Source organism: Amphiura filiformis, chromosome 18 (genome assembly GCF_039555335.1).
Source record: "Amphiura filiformis chromosome 18, Afil_fr2py, whole genome shotgun sequence".
Taxonomy (NCBI): Eukaryota; Metazoa; Echinodermata; class Ophiuroidea; order Amphilepidida; family Amphiuridae; genus Amphiura; species Amphiura filiformis.
The window spans coordinates 14,833,143-14,858,371 of record NC_092645.1 but is presented as its reverse complement, the minus strand read 5'-3'; the positions used below and the strand labels follow the sequence as shown (position 1 = coordinate 14,858,371).

The 25,229-nt window shown below is 38.7% G+C and overlaps 2 protein-coding genes across 2 annotated transcripts in view; both read right to left on the bottom strand.

Annotated features, from left to right (window-relative positions):
• Nucleotides 1-1,599: 1,599 nt before the first annotated feature.
• Nucleotides 1,600-25,229, bottom strand: part of LOC140139912 (box C/D snoRNA protein 1-like) — a 33,429-nt gene continuing 9,799 nt past the window's right edge. The window contains exons 5-10 of the mRNA XM_072161686.1: nucleotides 10,686-10,789; nucleotides 10,056-10,133; nucleotides 6,889-6,969; nucleotides 5,312-5,392; nucleotides 4,606-4,727; nucleotides 1,600-4,217 (exon numbers count right to left, since the gene is read on the bottom strand). Coding sequence (XP_072017787.1) covers nucleotides 4,138-4,217; nucleotides 4,606-4,727; nucleotides 5,312-5,392; nucleotides 6,889-6,969; nucleotides 10,056-10,133; nucleotides 10,686-10,789 — 546 coding nt within the window. The 3' untranslated portion in view covers nucleotides 1,600-4,137. The remainder of the gene's footprint in view (nucleotides 4,218-4,605; nucleotides 4,728-5,311; nucleotides 5,393-6,888; nucleotides 6,970-10,055; nucleotides 10,134-10,685; nucleotides 10,790-25,229) is intronic.
• On the bottom strand, nucleotides 19,971-24,139 carry LOC140139589 (uncharacterized). Its single transcript, XM_072161294.1, has 3 exons — nucleotides 24,119-24,139; nucleotides 20,684-21,646; nucleotides 19,971-20,270 (listed from the first exon to the last, which is right to left on the bottom strand). Exons 1-3 carry the CDS (start codon nucleotides 24,137-24,139, stop codon nucleotides 19,971-19,973), a joined length of 1,284 nt encoding a protein of 427 aa, XP_072017395.1.

Here is a 25,229-nt window from a genome sequence, read left to right as displayed (position 1 = left end):
AATGAGCAAACGAATAACACTGTCACCTCCTCATGGGGCTACTTTCAACACTGTCACCTCCTCATGGGGTACTTTCAACAAGAATCGCAAAATGCTTATGTTGCTGGAGATATTGTCTTTTGTGATAACAACATGCCTAATGTAACTTGCAAGTACAATGATCCTTTCTGCCATACCCTGTACAGGGTTAATGGAGGAGGTTTGTAATACTCAGATATCCCAGTATTTGTCATGATACCTCCTGTCCCTACCATGCCAACTGCAAATATCACTGCAAAGCGACAAATAAGCAAAGTTTCATCAAACACCCCAATCACCAAGATAAGAAAGACACCAAGGGCAGGTATGCACCAGGAAGAAGCTGCACATAGGGCCACCAATCAGCAGCACTTACCGGTAAAGAAATTGTGTCATGTGCAGGGACAGGCGATTTGCGCGGAACTTTTTGTCCATGCAATTCCGCGCAATTGGCTAATTTTTTTTCCTATGGGCAGGGATACATATTGCACTGAAAAAAAAGTTCCGCGCAATTTGGTTTTTTTTTTCGCGCAAATCGCCTGTCCCTGGTCATGTGGTAGTTTCCTAGAAACTACTGAAAATGGAGCCTATCACTTTGTCACAAACATCCACCGGACTACCGCTGGCAAAATAACTGTTGATGGATATGAAGTAAGATATGCAGGCTCTTCCCTGTACATATCTCAGTCAATCACAGGTGTTCATTTGGAGTCTGGAAATATTTGTATCGCAAACCCAAAACTGACAACTTCATGGAAGGAAAGGGTCAAATTGACCAAACTATCTGCCAAACAGACTGAATTGACTAACATTCTCACATCACCTGTAAAAGAGGAAGAGTGCGAGCGGCGAAAAGTGGCTGTCAGACAAGCCATTGGCAAAGCCATAAGGAAAGAGTCCACCAAGGAAGATTAAACTTGAATTTCCATGTTCTCCTCTTGACGCAGTATTGTTTGATCTTAATATCACAAATGCTTTTACTGAGGAATTATTGCACGCAAGATTCTCTACGCTTGATCACATTCTTGGGCCATCTTGGGATATTAAGATGAAGAAGGAAAGCACAAGATATGTCTATATTAGTAAGCTTTCTTGCACGATTCATCTTAATACAGATCAACTTGTTGTTGTATGCAATGTACGAGGGGGTATCCAAAAGTTTTTGACATCACCAAGAAGCGAAGGAGCTATATCGATGAAATTTTATGATGAAATGAAAGCTATCTACGGTGATGATTGCTCATCATATGGCACTGTTGCTTTTTGTAAAAGGAATTTCCAAACTGGCCACATGTCCCTCACAGATGAGCCAAGAAGTGGGCGTCCATCACTTTCGGATGATGCGGCCACAGTGAAGAAATTCAAGAAAGTGGAGTATCTTATCATGAAAGGTTATGCTCCACATCTAATTTTTTCACCTGTAAAGAAAGTAAACATACTTATGAGACCATTTTGGACCATAATGTACATAAGGACTAGTAATTACATAAGGACTAGTAATTACACTTTGACAAATCCTCCATAGTCTCATAAAAAGTATGTTTGTGAGGGACTTTTCTTTACAAAAGCAACAGTGCTATATGATGAGCAATCATCACCGTAGATAGCTTTCATTTCATCATAGATTTTCCGAGCATTGTAGGCCTAACCCTTCAAATGCAGGAACTTAATCACGCTGCGTGCCTCAATTTTCACCATTTTACAGGTTATGCGCCTACTGCCCATCTAGCGCCACCTGTAAAAAAAGTAAACATACTTATGAGACCATTTTGGACCATAATGTAGAGAAGGACCAGTAATTACACTGACAAAATTTCATCGATATAGCTCCTTCGCTTCTGGGTGATGTCAAAAACTTTTGGATACCCCCTCGTATGTGGGAACTCAGCTTTCGATTGGCGCCCACAATACATGTACATGAATATCGTTTCAACATGATGACAGAGATTAAGGCGTCATGAGAAATAGTTCCCACAAGTAGCGCTTAAAAGTATCCAAAATCCAAACTGCAACTTCTGGTATCTAGACATACCAGTAACCATAGACCCTGGAAATAATTCCAGGGTCTATGCAGTAACCTAGGAAATTATATCCTTTCTAGCTATAATTTAATAATGGCATTTTTTATTTGTTCAAAGTAATTTATATTGGCATGTTTGATATTAAGTCATGAGTATTAAAATGAGACTAATGAGAGCTGCATTGGCAGTTGCTTTTATGTTCAATATGGATCAAACTTGTTTTAAACCTACAGAGGCGTACGAGGGCTACCAGCCAAGGGTGCAAAATTTCCAAATTGTCCTGCTGAACCGCTACTAAAATGACTTTTAAAATGAACCGTGATATAAAATTGGATCAATTTAGCCCATTGGTTGAGCTTAAGGTGGTACTACACCACTGACCAAATTTTTTTACCTATTTTTGCATTTTCAATGCACTGGTGACAAGTAAGATATGCATATTGTAGGAGCAAGGACTACAACTACTGCACTGAAAATTCATCAACTCAAGGCAAGTAGTTATTGATTTATTGATCAAATTTTGACTGTAACTCTACGACTGTTGTCTGTACTGAAATAAAATTTCAAGTGCAGTAGTTGTAGTCCTTGCCCCTATAATATACATATCATACTTGTCCTAAATACGCTATAATTTTTGAGAAAAATGCAAAAATAGGCATAAAATTGGGCAGGGGTGTAGTACCCCTTAAGCTTAATATCTCTTAATATTTTAGTGACTCGTTTTTTGTCAACAATTCTTCCATGCTTGTCGACAATCAGAAGAATTGCTTTGTCAACAATACTGTTGACAACAGCCTTGTTGACAACATCCCTAATCTGTACCATCACAGTCAAAACATCAGTCATGCGCCATCATTAAACAAAAAACAACATTGTTTGCTTGTCCTCGTTCGACCGACCATCCCAAATTCCCAAATGTCCCACTGATAAACAAGTTTTTATTATTTTTCATCAAATATCATGGATTATTCCGTCAAAAAAAATTATCTGATACAAAGAAGCTAAAAAACAATTGAAGTTCATAATTTGCCACCATCAGATATACCATTATTATATAATGGGACTGCAGCATCACATCTCTTCATTTGATCTGCACATTTGAGAAAGGGGTTTGTACAAAAACTGAACTATCAGATTGCACCTCCAGTCCTTAGCAAGCTGTAGGCCGGAGTGAGAATGCATGAATGTTGACATGCTGGTCATTTTTTGGGAAAAGGAAAAAAACCTTTTACAGACCGATCCATCTATAAAAAGTGGTCTATGCACAAACAAACAATCTTTTTCTATTGGCCTGATGCACCATCCATCATTATTTGGCCTCGGATTTTAATTTGTGTTATCGGGTCTTTTTCATGTATAAAACCGTCGGGTGCATTACATAGTGACGGATCTACACTTTACGGTAAAATCCATAGTGATGGATGTTGAGCTCTCAAAATAATTGTGCAAGACACAGTAATGGATAACTTTGGCGATCTATTACATAATGAGAGATGTGCGATTTTACTACATTTTAACGTATTGAAAATATCTTTGAAGAGTCTACTTTTAATAGACACATGAATTGCTGAATATTAATGGCAAGTTTATAATCTATGCCCAATACAATTTACCTAATCAACGTTTTCCTCATGCCCATTTTTTGATAAATTTGCGATCAACATTCCTCAATATAATGACCCTGGGTTTGACATCCGTGATTATGTAATGCACCCGACGAAATATATACAGTAAAACCTCATTGTAACGAAATCTGATACAAGAAAAACCCTGTTACAAAGAAGTATTTTTCCAGAACCAAGATACAAAAGTCTTTTGTTATTTATTGTTTTTACAACCCTGATATAACAAAATTTGGATATAAAGAACTAATTTCTCTGTCCCTGACAACTTCGTTATAATGAGTTTCCACTGTACTTGGGACTTAAAAAAGATTGTATGTTATCAGGATTTTTGTGTTAACAGATTTTGTGTTAATGACTTTCCACTGTATCTTGAAAAATAAACCACCTGCAATCTAAGACATTTTTTCTGTCTTTTCTATCTCTTATTTCATCAGCTGCATTCAGTCAGTGGTTACACCTCATGGCAGTTATCATCATTGTGGTTTGCTGCCCTCTAGTGTTGAAGAATTGTCATCACTTGCATCAGTTTCTGTCTTCTTGGTACTGGTTTGTTCTGAAAATGATAAACAAATTGAATTGTAAGTTGATGACACAATGACAGGCAGATATAAGTGGTTGAAGGTAATAAGAACTAAGAAAATAAGGGATCTGTCAGCAAAGCTGCAGCCAGGGGGTGCAGTGCAGGGGTCCCCAAAATGCCAATCTAAATAAAACTGTCCACTTTTTTCTGTAAAAATGTGGTACATCAGCCCTTTTTTTCAGTAAAAAAGTTGAAATTAGCCATTTTATGAAGGGAAAATACACAAGAGGTCCACTTTTGAGCCCGCTATGCCCATCCAAAATAAATCCCAGCTACAAGTTGCGCCATTATCCTTGTTTAGGCACATGAGTGCCCCAGGTGCAAGCTTCCTTATACACCCTTTTAGGCCAAGCTATCTTACCTGGCTTATCTAAGTAGTCTTCGACCGAGTCTTTGAGTGCAACAATTACAGTTGGAAACTCTAACACACATTTACGAGCCAGGTTGCCCGCCAAAGTTTGGTCTAGTTTTAACTCATTGTACCTACAAAGACATCAAAATAAATGTTTCAGCATGATATTGTCAAGTATCCATTTCAGAATACATGTAATATTTATGGTCATGCGCCATGCATGAATTGAGGGTAAAACATGTTACATGCTCAAAATTAAAAAGAAATATAAAAAAAAGGTGAAAATGTAATACCTTGGCAGTTTCCTTGACCTCAATCCATGGCACATGACCAATTTGGTTAGGCCAAAGGTGGTGGGGGGGGGGCAAAGATTTTTGGCAGGCCAAAATGGGGGGGGCAAGATTTTTCGACATGCCAAAAGGGGAATGGGGAGCAATTTTTCGCATAGATGTCTTGGCAGTTTTGACATTACACCCTAAAAAGGGTTTAGAAACATGTTACGAAACATTGTGTCTGGCACACATGGGGCAGGGTGTCAAAACCGCACCGAGAAAAAAAAGTTATCTGTTCTTCTTTCTTTCTTCGTTCTTTCCATCCCCCTCACCAAAAAGCAACTAGGGTGTTAGGGATAATACATAATAATGCTGCGCCATTATTAATTAAAATACACAATATGATTCCAACAGACAAGCCCACCAACATCCCTTTTACATACCTGATCTTTTCTCTATCACAATCTTCTATCTTCATAAACAGTCTCACTGCATCCATGCCCTCTGCACAGTAATGTTTTAATCTGTAAGAAATAATATCGCACCAATTTGTACTTTGTTTTGAGTTTAAGGTGTTCTCAATGGATACTGGAACTAGTGGGTATAAATGAAAAACATGCATGGAGACGTTCCAAGTGAAAAGATGATTAACAGAAGGGGCTAAATTGACAGTCATTGCTCAGAGGAGTATGTATCCAAACTGAATTAAATTCCCAATCAAATAGGTGATAAATGGTCATGTGGTACATCAATCAAATAAATGTGTACATGGTCATGTGCAGCGTTCGAAATTTTGGTTGTCCGTTCGCCCGGGACAACTAAAAAAGTCGCCGGACAACCAAAAATACTGATTCGGTTGTCCACCGGACAACCATAAATTTGTAGCCAAAACTCACCTTTGTACGTGTGTACCTTTTAGCCGATGGTAATATTTAAAATGTGAAACTATTTTTGAATAAAATAAACATAAATTTAAACGTGTTTCCACAACCCAGCTGCGAAACTCAACCGCAGCCATTATCTGTTTACTTATTGAGCCCCTCGATACCGAAAAAAAAAAAAGTTTATGCATCGGGGGAAGTTCAGTCTCTTGCGTTCGATTACAACCATAAAAATGTGCAGCACTGTTACTGAGTAAGCTTAATATAAAATGCATTGCATTATTATCTTGAAATTTTCAGAAGAAATCATGACCAATGTAGTAAAAAACTCCCATAAATTTGTAGCAAGTATTTTACAATCTAGGCCATGTGCATGTATCGGTAAATGTAAACAGCTGGTTTGGGCATTTTGACACACGGTCGGTCGAGGGCTAGCTGGTGATGTGCATGGTTCCCAAATCTGTCAAGCTCTTGCAATAGTAAAATCATGTCTAAAGAAAAACTGGCTGTCAGCAAAAACCCTGGCAAAAAATCTGACCTCTGACCGTTGCTAAGTTTCAAGACACGAGGCAATTATTTGTGAATAAAAAATATTCAGATCAGATCGGTTTCATTGTCTCTTCCGGGGGATTTCCCTATGAGCTCATGAATAATTAATGAGGTATATTTCAAAGGAGATTTTTGCGTACATATCTTGACTTCTTGAAAAAAAATCATGAATTCTGATGGATTTTAAGCATAAAATTCGGCACAAACATGGATTTATTGATAATAAATAATTGATGAACATACAACCTGTATTTTCTTGGATACATTTGATATTTTATTAGCAACAAGGTGAGTTTGGGGAAAGTGTGTGATATGTGAATTTAGGCGGCAGTGTATGTTTTAAACTTGGAGTGCAACTTTAAAAGTTCATTAAAATTTCGGACAACCAAAAATATTTTCGGACAACCAAAATCAAATACATGATACATGGTTATGATATAGATGATGCATGGTTATGTGGTATAAATATACCCATCAAATAGATGATACATGGTCATGTGGTATAAATGCACCAATCAAATAGATGATACATGGTCATGTGGTATAAATGCACCAATCAAACAGAATATAAGTCAAAATAAAACCATTACCTTTGTTTATACACAGGATTGGCTTTGGTTGGATCAATGTATTCCTCTAAAGCTATTCTTAATGTGGATGTTTCTGGTACCCTGTGATGCAGAATGAACAAAAAAGTTGGATTTCAATATGTCATTTTTATGTCAAATGGAAATTCTGATGTTGCATATGAATACTGGAAAATAAAGCCAACATTTATGGAAAATGAGCTTCTTTTTTAGTTCTCTGGCAGCGAGGCACAGTGAGGGATTGAGTCCCTCCCCCCTCAAGCATGTTGCTGCTAATACAGTTTATCAATTCCCCATCATTGTATGCTTAGGATAGTTTTTATATATTACCCAATTAACAGACATTAGTGGTGACATATTTATGAAGTTATTCACGGGCAGATGGGTGGCCTACACAACAACCCCCACACTCTACACACCTAACAAATCACTGATGTAAGTCACTTGTATTGTGAAAACTGCCACCCTACCCTCCACTGAAAGACACACACCCTCACACACCCCATACAACTTACCCATCATTGACATAGGTCACATCACATTGTGGAAACTGCCACTCTACCCCACACACACCCCCATACAACTTACTCATCATTGACATAGGTCACATCGCATTGTGGAAACTGCCACTCTACCCTCCTATGAAAGACACACACCCTCACACCCCCCATACAACTTACCCATCATTGACATAGGTCACGTCGCATTGTGGAAACTGCCACTCTACCCTCCTATGAAAGACACACACCCTCACACCCCCCATACAACTTACCCATCATTGACATAGGTCACGTCGCATTGTGGAATCTGCCACTCTACCCTCCTATGAAAGACACACACCCTCACACACCCCCATACAACTTACCCATCATTGACATAGGTCATGTCGCATTGTGGAAACTGCCACTCTACCCTCCAATGAAAGACACACACCCCCATACAACTTACCCATCATTGACATAGGTCACATCGCATTGTGGAAACTGCCACTCTACCCTCCAATGAAAGACACACACCCTCACACACCCCCATACAACTTACCCATCATTGACATACTGTAAAAGTCAATATTTTCGCGAGAAGATATTTTCGCGATTTTGAAGATTTTGTCAATTGCGCAAGAATTAAATTTCACGGTTTTGATATTGATACAATAGAAACCTAATGCAAAAGGTTATTTTCGCGAGTTTTTATTTTCGCGATTTTATGTCCACTCGCGAAATTCGCGAAAATAAAAACCTCGCGAAAATTTCTACTTTTACAGTAGGTCACATCGCATTATGGAAACTGCCACTCTACCCTCCTATGAAAGACACACACCCTCACACACCCCCATACAACTTACCCATCATTGACATAGGTCACGTCGCATTGTGGAAACTGCCACTCTACCCTCCTATGAAAGACACACACCCTCACACACCCCCATACAACTTACCCATCATTGACATAGGTCACATCGCATTGTGGAAACTGCCACTCTACCCTCCTATGAAAGACACACACCCTCACACACCCCCATACAACTTACCCATCATTGACATAGGTCACGTCGCATTGTGGAAACTGCCACTCTACCCTCCTATGAAAGACACACACCCTCACACACCCCCATACAACTTACCCATCATTGACATAGGTCACGTCGCATTGTGGAAACTGCCACTCTACCCTCCTATGAAAGACACACACCCTCACACACCCCCATACAACTTACCCATCATTGACATAGGTCACGTCGCATTGTGGAAACTGCCACTCTACCCTCCTATGAAAGACACACACCCCATACAACTTACCCATCATTGACATAGGTCACATCGCATTGTGGAAACTGCCACTCTACCCTCCTATGAAAGACACACACCCTCACACACCCCCATACAACTTACCCATCATTGACATAGGTCACATCGCATTGTGGAAACTGCCACTCTACCCTCCTATGAAAGACACAAGACACACACCCTCACACACCCCCATACAACTTACCCATCATTGACATAGGTCACGTCGCATTGTGGAAACTGCCACTCTACCCTCCTATGAAAGACACACACCCTCACACACCCCCATACAACTTACCCATCATTGACATAGGTCACGTTGCATTGTGGAAACTGCCACTCTACCCTCCAATGAAAGACACACACCCCCATACAACTTACCCATCATTGACATAGGTCACATCGCATTGTGGAAACTGCCACTCTACCCTCCAATGAAAGACACACACCCTCACACACACCCCATACAACTTACCCATCATTGACATAGGTCACATCGCATTGTGGAAACTGCCACTCTACCCTCCTATGAAAGACACACACCCTCACACACCCCCATACAACTTACCCATCATTGACATAGGTCACGTCGCATTGTGGAAACTGCCACTCTACCCTCCTATGAAACACACACCCTCACACACCCCCCATACAACTTACCCATCATTGACATAGGTCACGTCGCATTGTGGAAACTGCCACTCTACCCTCCTATGAAAGACACACACCCTCACACACCCCCATACAACTTACCCATCATTGACATAGGTCACGTCGCATTGTGGAAACTGCCACTCTACCCTCCTATGAAAGACACACACCCCCATACAACTTACCCATCATTGACATAGGTCACATCGCATTGTGGAAACTGCCACTCTACCCTCCTATGAAAGACACACACCCTCACACACCCCATACAACTTACCCATCATTGACATAGGTCACATCGCATTGTGGAAACTGCCACTCTACCCTCCTATGAAAGACACACACCCTCACACACCCCCATACAACTTACTCATCATTGACATAGGTCACATCGCATTGTGGAAACTGCCACTCTACCCTCCTATGAAAGACACACACCCTCACACACCCCCATACAACTTACCCATCATTGACATGGGTCACATCGCATTGTGGAAACTGCCACTCTACCCTCCTATGAAAGACACACACCCTCATACAACTTACCCATCATTGACATAGGTCACATCGCATTGTGGAAACTGCCACTCTACCCTCCAATGAAAGACACACACCCTCACACACCCCCATACAACTTACCCATCATTGACATAGGTCACATCGCATTGTGGAAACTGCCACTCTACCCTCCTATGAAAGACACACACCCTCACACACCCCCATACAACTTACCCATCATTGACATAGGTCACATCGCATTGTGGAAACTGCCACTCTACCCTCCAATGAAAAACGGACCTTCCTTTGCTTCTGTGAGAACAACACAAAATACTCAAATATTCATCAAAAGTTTCTCCATAAATTGGCATTGGGTTATTCCAGTTGAAATCCATACACCCATTATGGAAGACATGACCTTAATCTTCTACACAGGGAGTGTGAATTTCAAATGGTGTTACCTCAGTGGAAGACTCCATTTGAAATCTACAGGATGTGTCTAGTGTAGCTAAACTTGAAAATCACAAGGGCAACAGTTATAATAGGGTGGCGGCCATGGAGGCGCCAATCATCTGATATCATCTTTTTCATACCAGAGAAGCTGCAGCGGGTATTTGCATGCAATGTGGATTTATATCACTACATGGCTGTCAATCAACCATTGAAGTCTAGTGGTTGATTGACCGATGATTCAACCCAAATAAATTTGGGGTTCAGTTCGGGCCAATCGGAAAAGACATACTTTTAGTTTAGTGACGAAGGAGCACAAATTGAGACTATGTTTATTACAGAAACCTGCTCAATGTATCAAGTAAGTTTCCAACTCCAGCCGGTGCAGATGGGAATACAGTGTACCAAACTTACATTTGTTTGAAGCCTGAAGTGTTAGCCTTGTGTCTGGAGAATGTTGCTGGTAGGAGCATAAGGTTGACACCTCTCTGTCTGGCAGTCTTTCTTAACTGATGTAACTGAAAAATAACAACATTGAGAATAATACTTAGTCAAGTTCAACTTCAAGTTCAGTTAGGCAATAGAAACAAATTAGTTTGATCTTTCGATCGACCATCGATGCTTGTTTGATCCTTATTATTTATGATTGACTTTTGCTAATTTTGATATCATACATGTATGGAGTTTTGCATGTATTGATATTGACCAATATAAATTTAGCATTAATTCTGATTAATTAGTTGATAGTTCGTTAATAACAAGCATCGAAGCAGCATCGATGGTCGATGCAAATATCAAACTAATTTGGTTCTGGTGCCTAACAAGTATCTAATTAGTGGTGGGTTAAGGAATCACGATTTTTCAAATTTCTTAGGGAACAGGCTTATTTGATGCAGTATGATCTCCTGAGCATTTTGACACCATTTTCATCCAAATCAGCCAAAAAATGAGTTGGTGCCGGCCAAAATAAATATTTGGAAAGGGGGGGGGGTCTGTAAATCAATATCTTTGACAATAATAATTATTATATGCCTAATTCTGTTAAAGTTGCTGATTTGTATGTAATTGATGTTTAGAATTCCATTTGGGAAAGTTGCATAAAAATTGGAGTTGTTGTTTTCTTAAAATGGCTGTTTTACGTCCAAATATGGATGTGAGGGCGCTTTGCATAAAACAGACTCCCCCTGTCCAAATACTTGTTTTAGCCGGCACCAACTCATTTTTTCGCCGATTTCGATGAAAATGGTGTCAGGAGATGATACTGCATCAAATAAGCTTGTTCCCGAACAAATATGAAACATCACCCTTTTTAAAAGACTGTTTAACCTACCCCTAATCTAATTGTGTTTGGATCAACCCTAAGCCCCTCTGTCAGAGATCACTTGAGCAAATTATCTGCTCCACCTGACAGTCAGATGACACACAATGTTAGTCCAGCAAATACCAGTTTGTTGATTGAAAAAAGTTTTAAAAAGTTAAGAAAAGTTAAAACTTTTATCAAGTTTTCCAATTTGGAGCCATCCAGTCAGTGGCCATGCACGGAGATACCGCTCTGTTTTGTGTGCTACAACTCCGCGTGCACAGGTCATTTACCGGGCGGTCAATTTTTCAGACCTATTTTCATTCAACGAATGTGGCCGATTATGTTGGTCAAATTTCACAATTTTGGTATCAATGTGAAGGGAAAACATTTTTACTATGAAATGTTCATAATTTAGTAAAAATCGTGAATTTACTTGCCATTTATGTGAAATATATATCTCATTTATTTACGCCCGACGAAAAATGTTAATTTCCACCATTTCTCGCCATCCAAGCACATCGAAACAAATATCACACTTTTGGTAGAGTTTATACTTCCATATAATTCCATTTTAAACGGATGAATTTAAGAAAGAGAGTCAAGAATAAGGTTTTTATAAGGCCATGTCTACTTCGTGAATTACGAAAATGTTTGTTTACCATGGAGCTATAAATAGTACTCCAAGGGCATAGATAGTCGTTACCGCGCATGCGTAATTGGCTGGGTGGATGACCTCCTGACCTGGCGTGATTAACAAGAATATCTTTTTAAAAAAACCAGACGCACGAAGAAAATCATTTGTATTACTTCAGACTTTGAATAATTTTATTATGTTTTTGATTGTATTCTGTGAATTCAACCGGGGAATTCAAAAAATAAAACGAATGTAAATTTCAATATTTTTTGTTCTCTTGGGAAAGGAAAAAAAATCTGAACAGTGGTGGAACATGGGGCAAAAAACAACTGACCAGTGGTGAAGCATGGGCATCACATAGGGGGGGCAGTGACCATGATGGGGGGGTCACAAGCCACTTTTGGCATTTTTTCTATTTTTAAGGATGTGCAATAATTTTTTTTTTTTTTGCAAACATGGGGAGCAAATTAAGCAATTTTCGGCAAGTTAAAAGGGGAGGGCAAGCGATATTTGCCACATTTATAAAACACATTTTAAATAAAATCAAGACGATAGTTTTGAAAATTGGTTTGGGAAAGAACCCAAACATTTGGCACATGCACAGGGGCATCAAGGATAAATATAATTTTTTAATTGTAATTATTGCACAGATCCCTAAGTGCATAGGTATGCATTTTTGGATTATATCTTTTGTTTATCTAACAGCAGTCTTACAGAAAAATCTTCATAAACACTTGGTTTAAAATCAACTTAAATGTTTTATTTTTCTTTTAAAACACCAATAACATTCTGTCACAAATACAAAGTAGTTAAAAAAACATAAAATAAACAAAACAAAAATATAATACTGTTTAAAAGGTTAATAGCACAAAATAAACAAAACAAAAATATAATACTTCTTAATAAATAGGTTACTGAAATATAACTTTACTTGCTTTTTACAATAAGTACAAACCATAACTAGGCAAGGATACTTCTTTTGCATGTTCAGTTTAAGAACAATATAATTAGGCACACATAATACTGTATAATTATCAAGTGTACATTTATAAGCTGCTCATGTTTTGTCAATTTCACACACATTTTGTATAGCACTTATAAATTGGTAATAAGGCAACAAAAACATGTTCTATGGGTGCGCCCACGGCCCGACCGACCCAGATTGTTCGTTTTTGAGATTCTTTTTATTTTTTTGGTTTGGATCAAGAGGATCGAGTTTGACAGAAATCGCTGTATGAATATAAATTTGGTTGACTGAAAAATGTGTACTAAGAGATGAAAAAAAACTTCACAAAAAAAATGCAATTTATTGACTGATTTTGGTGATTTTAGAGCCATTTGCTAAAAAAATTCCTGAAATACTTGAAGGCCTGTTCCCCTGTAGAACATGGTTTTTTGTTGCCTAATCCCTACATGTACATGTATCATTTGTTGGCTTTGTCATTTTTATAGCACCGGTTTAACTTGTAGCTAATAGTAATAGTTACATTTTGTAATAACTTGTTTTAACACAAAAACATCATAGCGTAACTATTAAAGTATAAGAAGTTTTACAGTTGCCACCAAATCAAGGTTATAGTATGGAATACACAGCTGCTTACAGTTTGTCAATTTTACACAATATTGTCAGTTATTCTTTGGTATAATAATATAGCACCACGAGGAAGGAAATGAATTGTAATACATGGACATCGTAACACTGAGTTGTTTTCTTATCAATCTGTTCCATGGACATTTAAACCAAAATGTTATTCCTGCTCTTCATCACTACTATACACATTGCATTCCATGAGTGAGTTTATGAATGGTCTTTCATCTTCCTCTTTCTCCTCAATACTGTCATCTGACATGTATTCCCCTGATTCTGAATCCGACTGTAATTCCTCGCCGTCCAGATTCCGATTCATGATCACTTCTCAAATGATGATCTCCCACTACATTTATGTCAACTTGACCACTGGAAGCATTTTCATGAACCACCTGACTTGGGACTTGAGTATTTTTCGAGGTATTTTCACAAAACTTGCAAGAGCACCCAGGGCCACATTTCTTCTTATTTTTGAAGCAACTGCAGCGTCCTGTAACACACCTGTTTTTTTCGCTTTTGCACCCACAACCTTTGGTTAAAAATATAACATTGTCCCTTACTTTCTGCATATTTTCGATGGTATCCCACACAACAGACACCAACCCATCATCATTCACTTCCCACCCATATGAGGTCAATTGTGGATAATCAAAATCTTCTTCCAGCGCTTTACCCCACACTGTTGTCACCCAACAGGATCGCTTCCAATGAAATTCTAAGGCCTCTAGAGTTGGAAGAAGTTCGTGCTCATACGTCCCTTGCCAACTGGCTTTTCTTATTCTTTCTAAAAATAATGAATGTTGCTCATCCAAATTGTTCCTTGAGAAACTCTTGAAGAGCTCTTCAGGTGTATCAAACTCATGAAGTGAAACACGATTTGCATTAAAAACACACACCCTACAAGTCGATAAAATGCATGCAATGATGAATGAGCTAAAGTGCTTTCACCACAATTAATGAAGCTAGCATACTGAAAGAGTGTGTTAAAAAATGTTGATTTCCCTTTTTCCTTAAAATATGAAACAAAATCACAACCAGAACTGACATACAAACATTGCACTATTTTACATCTAAGGTTTACATCAATTTCTGCAAGAGTGTCATCACTGTTCACAGCTTCTCGTAAATTGTTCATATTTAAATATTTACCACTTTTTGATGAATCATATTGTATATACACTTGTTTATTTACAAACATTGTCATTAGCGGCAATCCCACCATGGCAATATCACGGTCGACAGATCTTATAAGAATGTTGATAGCTTTTGTATCATGCACATGAAGCCATATTTGAGTGTCACTTTCTTCATGATTACATTGAAAATGATATGGCCGTTGCCCATTTGAATCGGCACATATTGTGACGGGGCTTTCAATGCCCAAAGCTCGGTGAAACCCACCAGAAACTATGAAAGATTTTGATGTTCTTATGAGCTTTGGTTGAACAATTTTCAAAAATGTCTCAAACATATACACACACACCAAATGTTTATTTCGCCTATTTTTTAAGAAACTTGACCATGCTTTAGAGGATGCCAGATTTGGTAAAGGTGTTTGATCATTTATTGGTACATTGAAAGCAGCAATATCTTCGCATTTTGGTCACGTCTACCCTGTTCAATAACTTTGGGGGATAAACCCTGTGTGCCACTTTGATCAAATAACACTCTTACCTCTTGATAGCCAGCTCTGTAATAAGGCAGGACCCATTCCTTAATCAATCTCAAAGCAAAATCATGAAATGTTTTAACACCTCTAGGATCTTTATAAATGAGATTCATGCCTTCTAAAATAATACACCAATTTACCTGGGGACTTGGCAAAGTCTCAACAATGACAGGAGATGCATCTTCATATCTTTTGTGGAAGTACCCATATGTGATGCTCTTCCTGCCAGTAACAGGGGTGTTGTTTTCATTACAAATTGCTCGGGGTTTCAATGTACTGCAATACTTGAGATTCTATAGAACCCCCTCACTCAAGAGATTGATGGTTCTGCTTAAAACACTTGGTAATAATTTTGCGTTCTTTTTCCATGCTTGAAATTCTACGTTTGGTGTACTTCTTTTAGGAAAATGTTTTTAGTCTATGTTTTTAATGACTGTGTGCTTTACACTTGTCTCTTTCAGAATTCTTGACTCAACATATGCCTCAAAAGATGCTGTGCCAATTTCGCCATAGCTAGTCAAGTCCTTCTCAACCCCTGGGGAAACCTCCACACCAGTAAAAGCATGGAACAGATGTTCACTATGAGTGGAGAAAATGTTACTTTCTTCCATTTTTTGAAAATAGGCACAAATGTTGTCATGATCAGCAATTATGACTGTGGGAGAAAGATCTCTATGCATAGTAGTTTTTCTCTTTTATGCTTGTGTGCTACTTGATTGTCATAATTGTTGATCATAACAGCTACATACTCAAGCGTATGAACTGTTGAAGAGATATCTGCTGGTGTATTTTTCACTATAACTGATTTTACATGCTTGTTGATACCCATCTCATGCCATTCATCTAAGCCTACACAAGAAAAATTAATGCCAGATATGCTACATGCAAATGCGCCATTCTCAAAATGTTTCAAAATATAATCTGGCAGGCCAAACATTTGACTCAAGTGTACAGAAAGCCACTTGCTGTAATTGTAGCGGTCAAATGCATGAAAAAGTGTGCACATCTTTTTCACAGCAGAAAGACGGCCAATCCAATTTCTAGTGCGAAGCGAAATATAAAATTCTATGTATGCAAACATGTCAACATTTAAAAACCTATTCCAAAATGCAAATGTTTTGTACTTTTTGGACATAGTAGAGCGGTATTCATCCATCTCCTCCCGGAAGAAGGGAAATAATGCATCTTCCAATTGTTTCTGCGCATTCAAAAATGAAGCCATATCTGAAAAATTAGGTGCAACCAAGGTGTTTAAAACTTCCTTTGTTTTTTGTAAAATGTCATCATTAGACAACGAGGCATCACTATTGGTTCTTTGCGCAAAAAACATTTTTAATTGAAACATGTATATGGATTCGTAAGACTGCATTAGAAATCTATGGGTCTTCTTGAAATTACCACAATGTTGTAATTTTGACAAGTTCATGCTAAAATGTGTTTTCTTTGCCAAATCTTTCAACCCAGCATCCCAATAGATTTTCATGATCACCTCTTGGAAATTTTTGAGGACGTGCCAATCCCCAACGTAAGGGATAACCCAGTCCATAGCACTGCCATATTCCAGTTTCACTTGATTGATGTATTGAAATGTCTTCATATCCCCTATTACAACAAGATGATTCAATACTTTAGAAAGTTGAAACCTTTGGCTAAGATCATGCAAAACCATTTTGACAGTAGCAACACAATCTGCTTTTTCATCAAGAATGCTCAGATAACCACATCTAGATTTTTCACAAGTGGGTGACTGTTCAAGTGCAAGCTTACATTTCAAAGTAGGGAGAAGAGTATTTTTAAGGTTACATTTAATTTTACTGTACCTTTCCAATATATACAACAACATCTTATTGGACAGAACACCACTCTGAAAGATTTCATTAACAGATGGGCTAAAAACATCAAGACATAATTGATGGCGCTAAAAATGTTTTGTAGAGTGGCTGCACAAAGTCAGCTTTTCCAGGAATAAAATTTGATTTCTCTTTACGGAATGAAAACAGTTGCCTGTATGGTTTTCTTAATGTGTTTGCCTTCTTTCCTTGCTCACTTGTGTATGTACCTGCATTTTCAACACTATCAGGCTCAGACTCTGGATCAAACACATGAGAATCACTTCCAGTTAGTGCTTCAGAAAGAGTCACATTACCAGAGTTGGAATCTGCAGCTAAATTACTTATTGTCCACTTCTCGTATACTGTGTCTCCTTCACCAGAATTGTCAAGAAAATCAAGTTGTTCAAATTCATCACTTGAACTTAAGAGATCAAAATGACCAGCAATACCATTAGAATCATGTGTATATAACAATCTGATGGGTGGTGCACAATTAAAAAAATGTGTGGGGTAGTCAGCTATTTTTTGTTGGATATTGCATGATGAATACTGATAAACTTGAATTTGTGTTTTAAGCAAAAAAGCTGCCACTGTTATTTCAAGTGATCCAGCAAATGTGCTGGAATTATAGTTTTTGGCAATGCGCGCCTCAAAAGATTCATCAAACTCGCCATCTCGATTTTCAAGCAAGAGAGGTTGAGCTTGTTCTGGCAAGTTTTTTAGAATGTCAATACTTGCACTCATGAAATTTGCAATGGCATGTCGCAATTGATCGGCTAAAGATGTCTCCAATTGAAATAATTCTGGGTCTTGGGGTAGACCAATTACATTTCAGTATGCAATTTAAAAGATCAGCCTTCCCACAAATTGCGAGGCATCTGTAAAACAACGACCACACCCATACGTTTTCACCACGGTGAGGTTGGTATGCTGTTCAAGCTTTTCAAAATGATTTAATTTTTCAGAAATGGGCAATGGCTGTTGAGCCATCACTGATGTACCATGCCAGCTACGGCCTCCCTTCTCTTGATTGGACAGAGTTACCGCAGCATAAGGCGACAGAGAATCTATGTTGTCAATTGAGACTACAGTAAATGTTTCATCAAGCAATGACTTTGGTTTGTCAGATTTTTTGAAACAATTTCTCCAAGAAAAGCGATCATATGTTTTTAAGCCAACACACCAACCACTTTGGTTAAACATTTCCATCAGCTTTGGGGAATTTGATAGCTGTTTTATTATACCAGCATGAATGATATGAAATGGGTAATTATTATGGTCATTCATGACAAATTGTATGAAAAACATCAATATAACTCTTCTGTTGAAACGCTCTTTTGCATAATCATTATCAGACTTTTGTAAAACATGTTCCGAAAATGAAAAATTTTGACATAACTCTGTTTCCTCTGAATGATTCATAGTCAAAACATTTAACCAATTCCACAACACAGGATCTGTATGTTTTTGCATTAAATCATGAAAATCAATATCATCTACTTCAAGAGGATTTTGTTTGTAATGTTCTTGATTTGCCTTTGCTTGAATTTTCAGCCTGCAGTTTAGCTCCTTACCAACACACAGTAAATCAACATTCATTTGTTTTGGTGTGTGAGAATCAGATTCCGAGTTGCTGTCTTTCTCACGGTCAAATCTCCTTTTACTCACTCTGAGCTGAAATAGTGATTCATGTAATGCTTTTCTCATATTACAAAATGTATATAAAAGAAGATGACTATGATTTGTTGCAAGCGATTTTTCAACTTGTAAAAGATGCCCAAAAACCAGACAACCCTGATAACAACCAGTTTACTTTCTTGGATTGAATATGAACATACTTCCCATCAAGAAAAACTTTGCTCAATGTGTGTAGTTTATCCTCATAAACCTCATGCACATCAACTGCCAAAACTGCTTGATCTTTTTCAAAATTTTGCAAACATACAGTGAGGTTTCAACTAATGCTTTCTTGTGTAGAATATCCTCCTCTGACAAATTGCTTAAGTCTGGATTTTCCAAATCATAAACAACATCAACAAGAGTACGTTTTTCAGGACGCTTTAAATTATATACACACATATAGCAAGTTGGGCATAAAATGCTCTCAGTATTAAGCTGTACATTATCCATTACTTGATTGAGATGATGACTGAATTTATCTAAATCTACATTTGAACAGAAATATCGTCTTTGATATATTTTAATTATCGAGTTACATGCTGAACAATGAGATGAAAACCTGGAGTTGTATAATACATTATAATGGGTTTTACATAAGTCAATAGTTGATGTTTCAATATGAGCATTTTCCTTGAGCTGTTCAGGGATAGCAAATGTGGTAAATAATTGATCTAATGTGGGGGCTGCAGATTCAGTTGCTGAAATTTCATTACAAAATTGAAAATTAGAAAGAACACAAGTTGGTCGGGTCTTTTTACGAGTTTTTGTAGGGGTATAGCTTGGATTATTTAGTTTGTTGTTATAAACTATACGACATGCATTGCATATACACCCTTTTTCGCTGATGCCCTCATACTCATATTTGATCAAATCAATAAGTTCTTTCTTTTTTCATCTTTTGTAAATGAAACCAGCGTACATTATCACCGTTGGCGTCACATAATTGGCATGGACCACATTTAATTTTGCCACATACATCCACTTTTTGGCTTTTTATCTGATTGGTGACGGGGCTGCGGGCGGTGACAGGGCTGCGGGCGGTGTCGTGGCTGCGGGCGGTGTCGTGGCTGCGGGCAGTGACAGGGCTGCGGGCGGTGTCGTGGCTGCGGGCGGTGTCGTGGCTGCGGGCAGTGTCGTGGCTGCGGGCGGTGTCGTGGCTGCGGGCGGTGACGTGGCTGCGGGCGGTGTCGTGGCTGCGGGCGGTGACGGGGCTGCGGGCGGTGTCGTGGCTGCAGGTGGATTGGGACTGGTGGGGACAGGTGGGGACTGTATCGTCCTACAGGGCACACATTTCTGTATAAAGTAAAATAAAAGTCATAATTAATTGGACTTGAGGATTATCAAGTATGGCAAAATGTTATTACTCACATGGTTGTGGTTTCCTGTATTATTTTTGGCAGATCATTTATAAGTTATTCAACATGATAAACCTAATTTAATTTAATGTTTTCATGAATACATGAAGTGTTAAACTGTTCTTAGGTATTATCTTATATTCCTAGTTAAATACATAAATTTATTTAAAAACCTATAAATATGAAAATTGCAAAATTTAAATGTGTAAAATACTATCAAACACACAACCAAATCCAAAATGATCATTTGTTTCCTGATTTTTTTTTTGGGGGGGGGGGGTCCATGCTACAAAACATTCATTTTAAGTCCATGTACTAGTCATGTATACTGGTACTTCTTAAATAACATACCTTGGGGCTCCGTTTTTTTCGCTTCTTCTTGTGTGCATTGAGCCGCCGCCGTCTCTTCTTCCCTTGCTGTCTGCTCATTACATATGGCGTTGGTGGTGATGGTAGTCCCGACAACTTCTCCTTCACGCATACCGGTTTCAGCAGATATGCTCTGGCCGTTGGAAGCGCAATAGCAGGCGCGCCGCATACAGGCTCCATCTGCTTCCAACCACGTCGGAAGAAATGGCTGCCATCTCCATCAACCTCTTTAATAAGAGGCTTCGCCATTCTCCGGAATCGACGGTTTGTACGATCTCGAGGTGGCTTCAGTGGTGCCGGTTGAGTTGCCGGAGGCTGACTTACATGTAATGGTGCATCTTTCTTTGGCTTTGTGTACCTATGCAGTGGTGGTATCTGATGAGATGCAACTTGATCCAGGACCAAAGGCCACAACCGTTGTTCAATAGCATGCTGCATAGCTAAACCAAATAGGTTGTAACCTTCTCGGTTGAAATGCAAGTTATCTACAGCAAATAAGTTCCAAGAATTTTGGCAAAATCTGCTCAAATTGAAAAAATGGCAGTTAGCTGATTTGCACAAACGTGCCATTTCAATGTTAAAGTACTCTATGCTATCTTTAATGTCTTCCTCGTCATATCTGGGTAGAACAGCAGAAACAAGCACAGGTATGCTGAATTTCTGTTGAGCTGCTATAATTAGGCGGTTGAAGTCACGCATTTCTCTTACAACCAGATCTCGTCTGGCCCAATTGTTAGTCCCTACATGAAGAACAACTGCTACTGTACTTTCGCTTATTGTTTCAGTATCGTCTTCGATGTGAATTTTTAGAGTTCTGAACGTAGCACCTGGTAATGTTCTAACATCAGCATAAAATTTCTCAGACCAGATGTCAGCTTGGACAGCAGCTTCATCAAGGAGTCTCCATACACCCGCACACGTGGTCGTGGGTGCAGGGCCCAGGACCTGAAAGCGAAAAAAAAAAAAAATAAATAAAAATTATACGGTTCTCTCAAGTTAATAGAAAATAAATTAGAGGGTGGAAAAATGCAATAAGAGATGGCAGTGACTTGCCAAATAAATTTATACAATTGTGAGCCACAAAATTGTGACTTTATTGGTGACTTTCCTTTTAATGATTGTAGGCTTAGCACCTGGGTCTAGGTCCAGAACTCTTCAAATCTCCCCCAAAAAATTTTTTATTTTATTTTTAATTTCTGAATTTTTTCAGTACAAAATTAGGAAATTTGAATAATTCGAAACTGGCGCCTCGGTGGTGAAAGAAAAAGGGATAAATAAATTGTAAAAAATGTTTACAAATTGTGAAACAAACTTTATCTTTTCAAAGAAGGTCCATTCTTTTTGCCAACATTTTTTCTATTTCTTGCAAATATCTGACAATATAGCACCAGAATCCGTAATATTGTGTGTGCCTTTTTTCAGTGAAAATCAATGGCTGACAGTGGCAGTGCCGGGGTGGGGGGTTTGGTGTCAGTCAGAACTCTTGCCCCTCCCAGTTGCTCACAGTAAACACCCTAAAAATCACAGATTGAAGGACGGCAGTAGACAGTGATTGCTCTCGCTCTCCTCAAATGGCAATCCCTGCCCCCCCCCCCGAAAAAATTTCTGGTGCCCCACTGAGGGGCTGTGCAATAGTTATGTGCCGGGGGGTAAAATTTCCAAACGGCTCGTCAAAAATTCTTTGCCCCCCCTTGAACAAATGCCAAATTTTTAAGATCCCAAATGCTAAGGCCGTGTAAATTTATTTTTGGTTCTCGTCCCCTCCTCCTCAATTTCTGGGATTTGTCAGATTTTTTTTTTTTTTTTTTTTTAGATTTTTCAATTTTTTAGACTTTGGAATGATTTATGAAATCTTCATACATATAAATAAGTTTATTAGAGAACAAGCATCACTTCCAAGTCTTTTTGTGGTACTCTAGGGGTTATCCTCAGAATCTCACATTTGAAAAAAAAAAAAAGGGCCTCATCGCTTCCTCGAGCACTGTTGGAGAAGACCGAAAACTACTGACAATGCTAATTTTACATTGGAAAAAAAAAAAAAAAAAAAAACACCTCCTCCTCATCAATTCATGAAAATCCTCTGGACGAGAACCAAAACATTAGTTTTATACGGCCTAAGGGTGTGAGTGAGTCCCGGGAATTCGAGTCCGCCCGAGAATCCTGTTACCCGAGCAGGAAATTCCCTGCCTGGGTATACCCGAAGTTTAAAAAAAAAATTAAAAAAAAAAAATTTTGTTGCAATTTTGGTACCCAGTTACCCGCCCCCAAAAACATGCCGGGTAACCGGGCACAAAATTACCCGAAAAATCACACCCGTATTTGCCCCCCTTTCGCAAAAATTTCTTGCTCCCCCAATTTTACCCTCCACCAGGGCTCATAATTATTGCACAGCCCCGACGGCTGATAAAAATATAGTATTTTGCTGTAAACCTTTGTCCACCCCATGCATGGTTAATTTGGACAAAATTTCGCCACCGACATTTCATACGTGTCGTGGGTTGTGTCTTGTCAATATTATGGAAATACGTTCTTGATTCTCGCAAATAATTACTTCAATACTTGTACATTACATTGACAGGCTACAGCAATTTATTTATAATCGTAAAAAATAATACAAAAAAATTAATACAATTAAATAAAATCCACTCTCACCATCGTAAAAGACAGTGATCATATTAATAATATACTTCTGAATCAAGAAATTTAGAAAATATTACCAAGTGTGTGATGGGTAGATGTATTTCTACACGACAATGGCTGCATTGAACATAGCCTACACATGTACACAACATGGCATCAATGCACATGACACACACGCCGCTAACAACCCTGTCGAATTCTGAGTGCATTCGCCGTCTTTGCGTGATACTGACGAGAACATGTTCACCAAAATGGCGTTTTAGAAGAATAATGAGGCTTACTTTAAAGAGCATTTTTATCGATGAAAATAAACTCGCAGCACAATGGTTTTGGCAGTACGAGCAAGATCGTGAAAAATTCTTTCGATAAAACTTCATATATTTCCCTCATTTCTAAGAAGACAGTCAAGAATACGGACTTTGTAGTGACATTTTTCACTACAAAAATTATCGAACGAAAGTTTGTACAACTCGTATCAACCTAAAATGATGAAAAAACCCACATATTTGGTATCAAAATGTTCAGAAAAAAGTGTATCTTTTCACTTACCCGGCCATGTTGGAAGCTCTGCATCAAATCACCCACAATTCCTCATTTTATTAAACTACCGCGGGTTGACATTTACTCCTTTCCGATTCGTCACAAGGCTGACATTACTATTTTCGCGAAAACAAAACAGCGATATTTTGACCGTCACAGCAAGGTTGGCCACTGACTGCATCCAACTTTTCACTCCTTTTATTTACTCCTTTAATGCCCAAGTGTAGTCTGTCTTGCCTCAAGTTGAGAGTATGCCATGTTGGATTTCACAGTGGCAGATTTGAACTTGCGTGCTAACTTAATCAAGCGGGGCATATACATGAGCATAGAAAGGCGATTTGTCCGTAAGCTGGAGACACAACCACGTAAACGCACAAATTAAAATCTGCCACTGTGAAATCCAACATGACGTTACTCTCAACTCGAGACGAGGCAGACTATGGAGCGGTTGTAATTTTATGTGGTTGTGGGTACAAGCCCAGACAAACAAGTACCTAGACAACCGACTTTGCTTCGCGTAGTGAAGTCAACACTGCATAGCAACAATTTTGACAAGGACGCAACCCGGACGCAAACAAGCAGACATGTTCGCGTCTATGGAAAATGTTGCATTATCACGTGCGATAAAGGCGCTGTATTCACGCAAACGAGCGCATCAGACATGTGTGCGATATTTTTCCTTGCCTAGTAACCCCGTCAATATCACCTTGGATACGGGGCTTCACCTCCCGCTGTGGTAAGGGATGCGCAGTCATAGGTCTAGGTGGTATGTCTATGGGTACAAGGACAAGAAGACCCTATCTGCAATAACTGCCCTTTAGACATTTGACACTTTCTGCATTTACACATCTGACCCGGGGGGGGGGGGGCACTCAGCTTTTGAAGTGATGGTATGTGCCTGTCAATAGGCCCCATTTTTTGTAGTCCAATATACCTGATGACCCCCTTTTTTTTTAGGTCTGGCTACCCAATTTACCCCCTTTTTTCCCCTAAAATAGTATCATACAAATGCCACTAAGTAATGCAGAAACTTTCAAATTCTGTTATTTCAGCAAATTTGTATTGTAAATTTGGGATAAGAAATAGAATTTTGTTCCATTTTTGTTGTATTTTTTGACATTTTATACCCAATGACCCCCTATACCCAATGATCCCTTTTTTTCATTTTGTTTGTACTCAACCACCCCCCCCCCCTTTTTAAAAGAACGTTTTGTACTGATAGGCCTACTTCGGAATGCTGGTAGGCACATACCCCGTCACTACTTAAGTTGAGTTACCCCTCCCACCCCTGGGTCCAGGGGCATCTGACACCTGGCATTTATTGTAAATGGGACCATGTGTCTTTGTG

What these genes read in the sequence shown, in the direction of transcription:
- LOC140139589 (XM_072161294.1), bottom strand. Translation starts at nt 24,139, where the DNA reads ATGGCATACTCTCAACTTGAG. An exon ending in TGGCATACTCTCAACTTGAG is followed by an intron (nt 21,647 to 24,118) that starts GCAAGACAGACT and finishes TTTCGCTTTCAG; the next exon opens with GTCCTGGGCCCTGCACCCAC. An exon ending in GAAAAAAACGGAGCCCCAAG is followed by an intron (nt 20,271 to 20,683) that starts GTATGTTATTTA and finishes TACTTTATACAG; the next exon opens with AAATGTGTGCCCTGTAGGAC.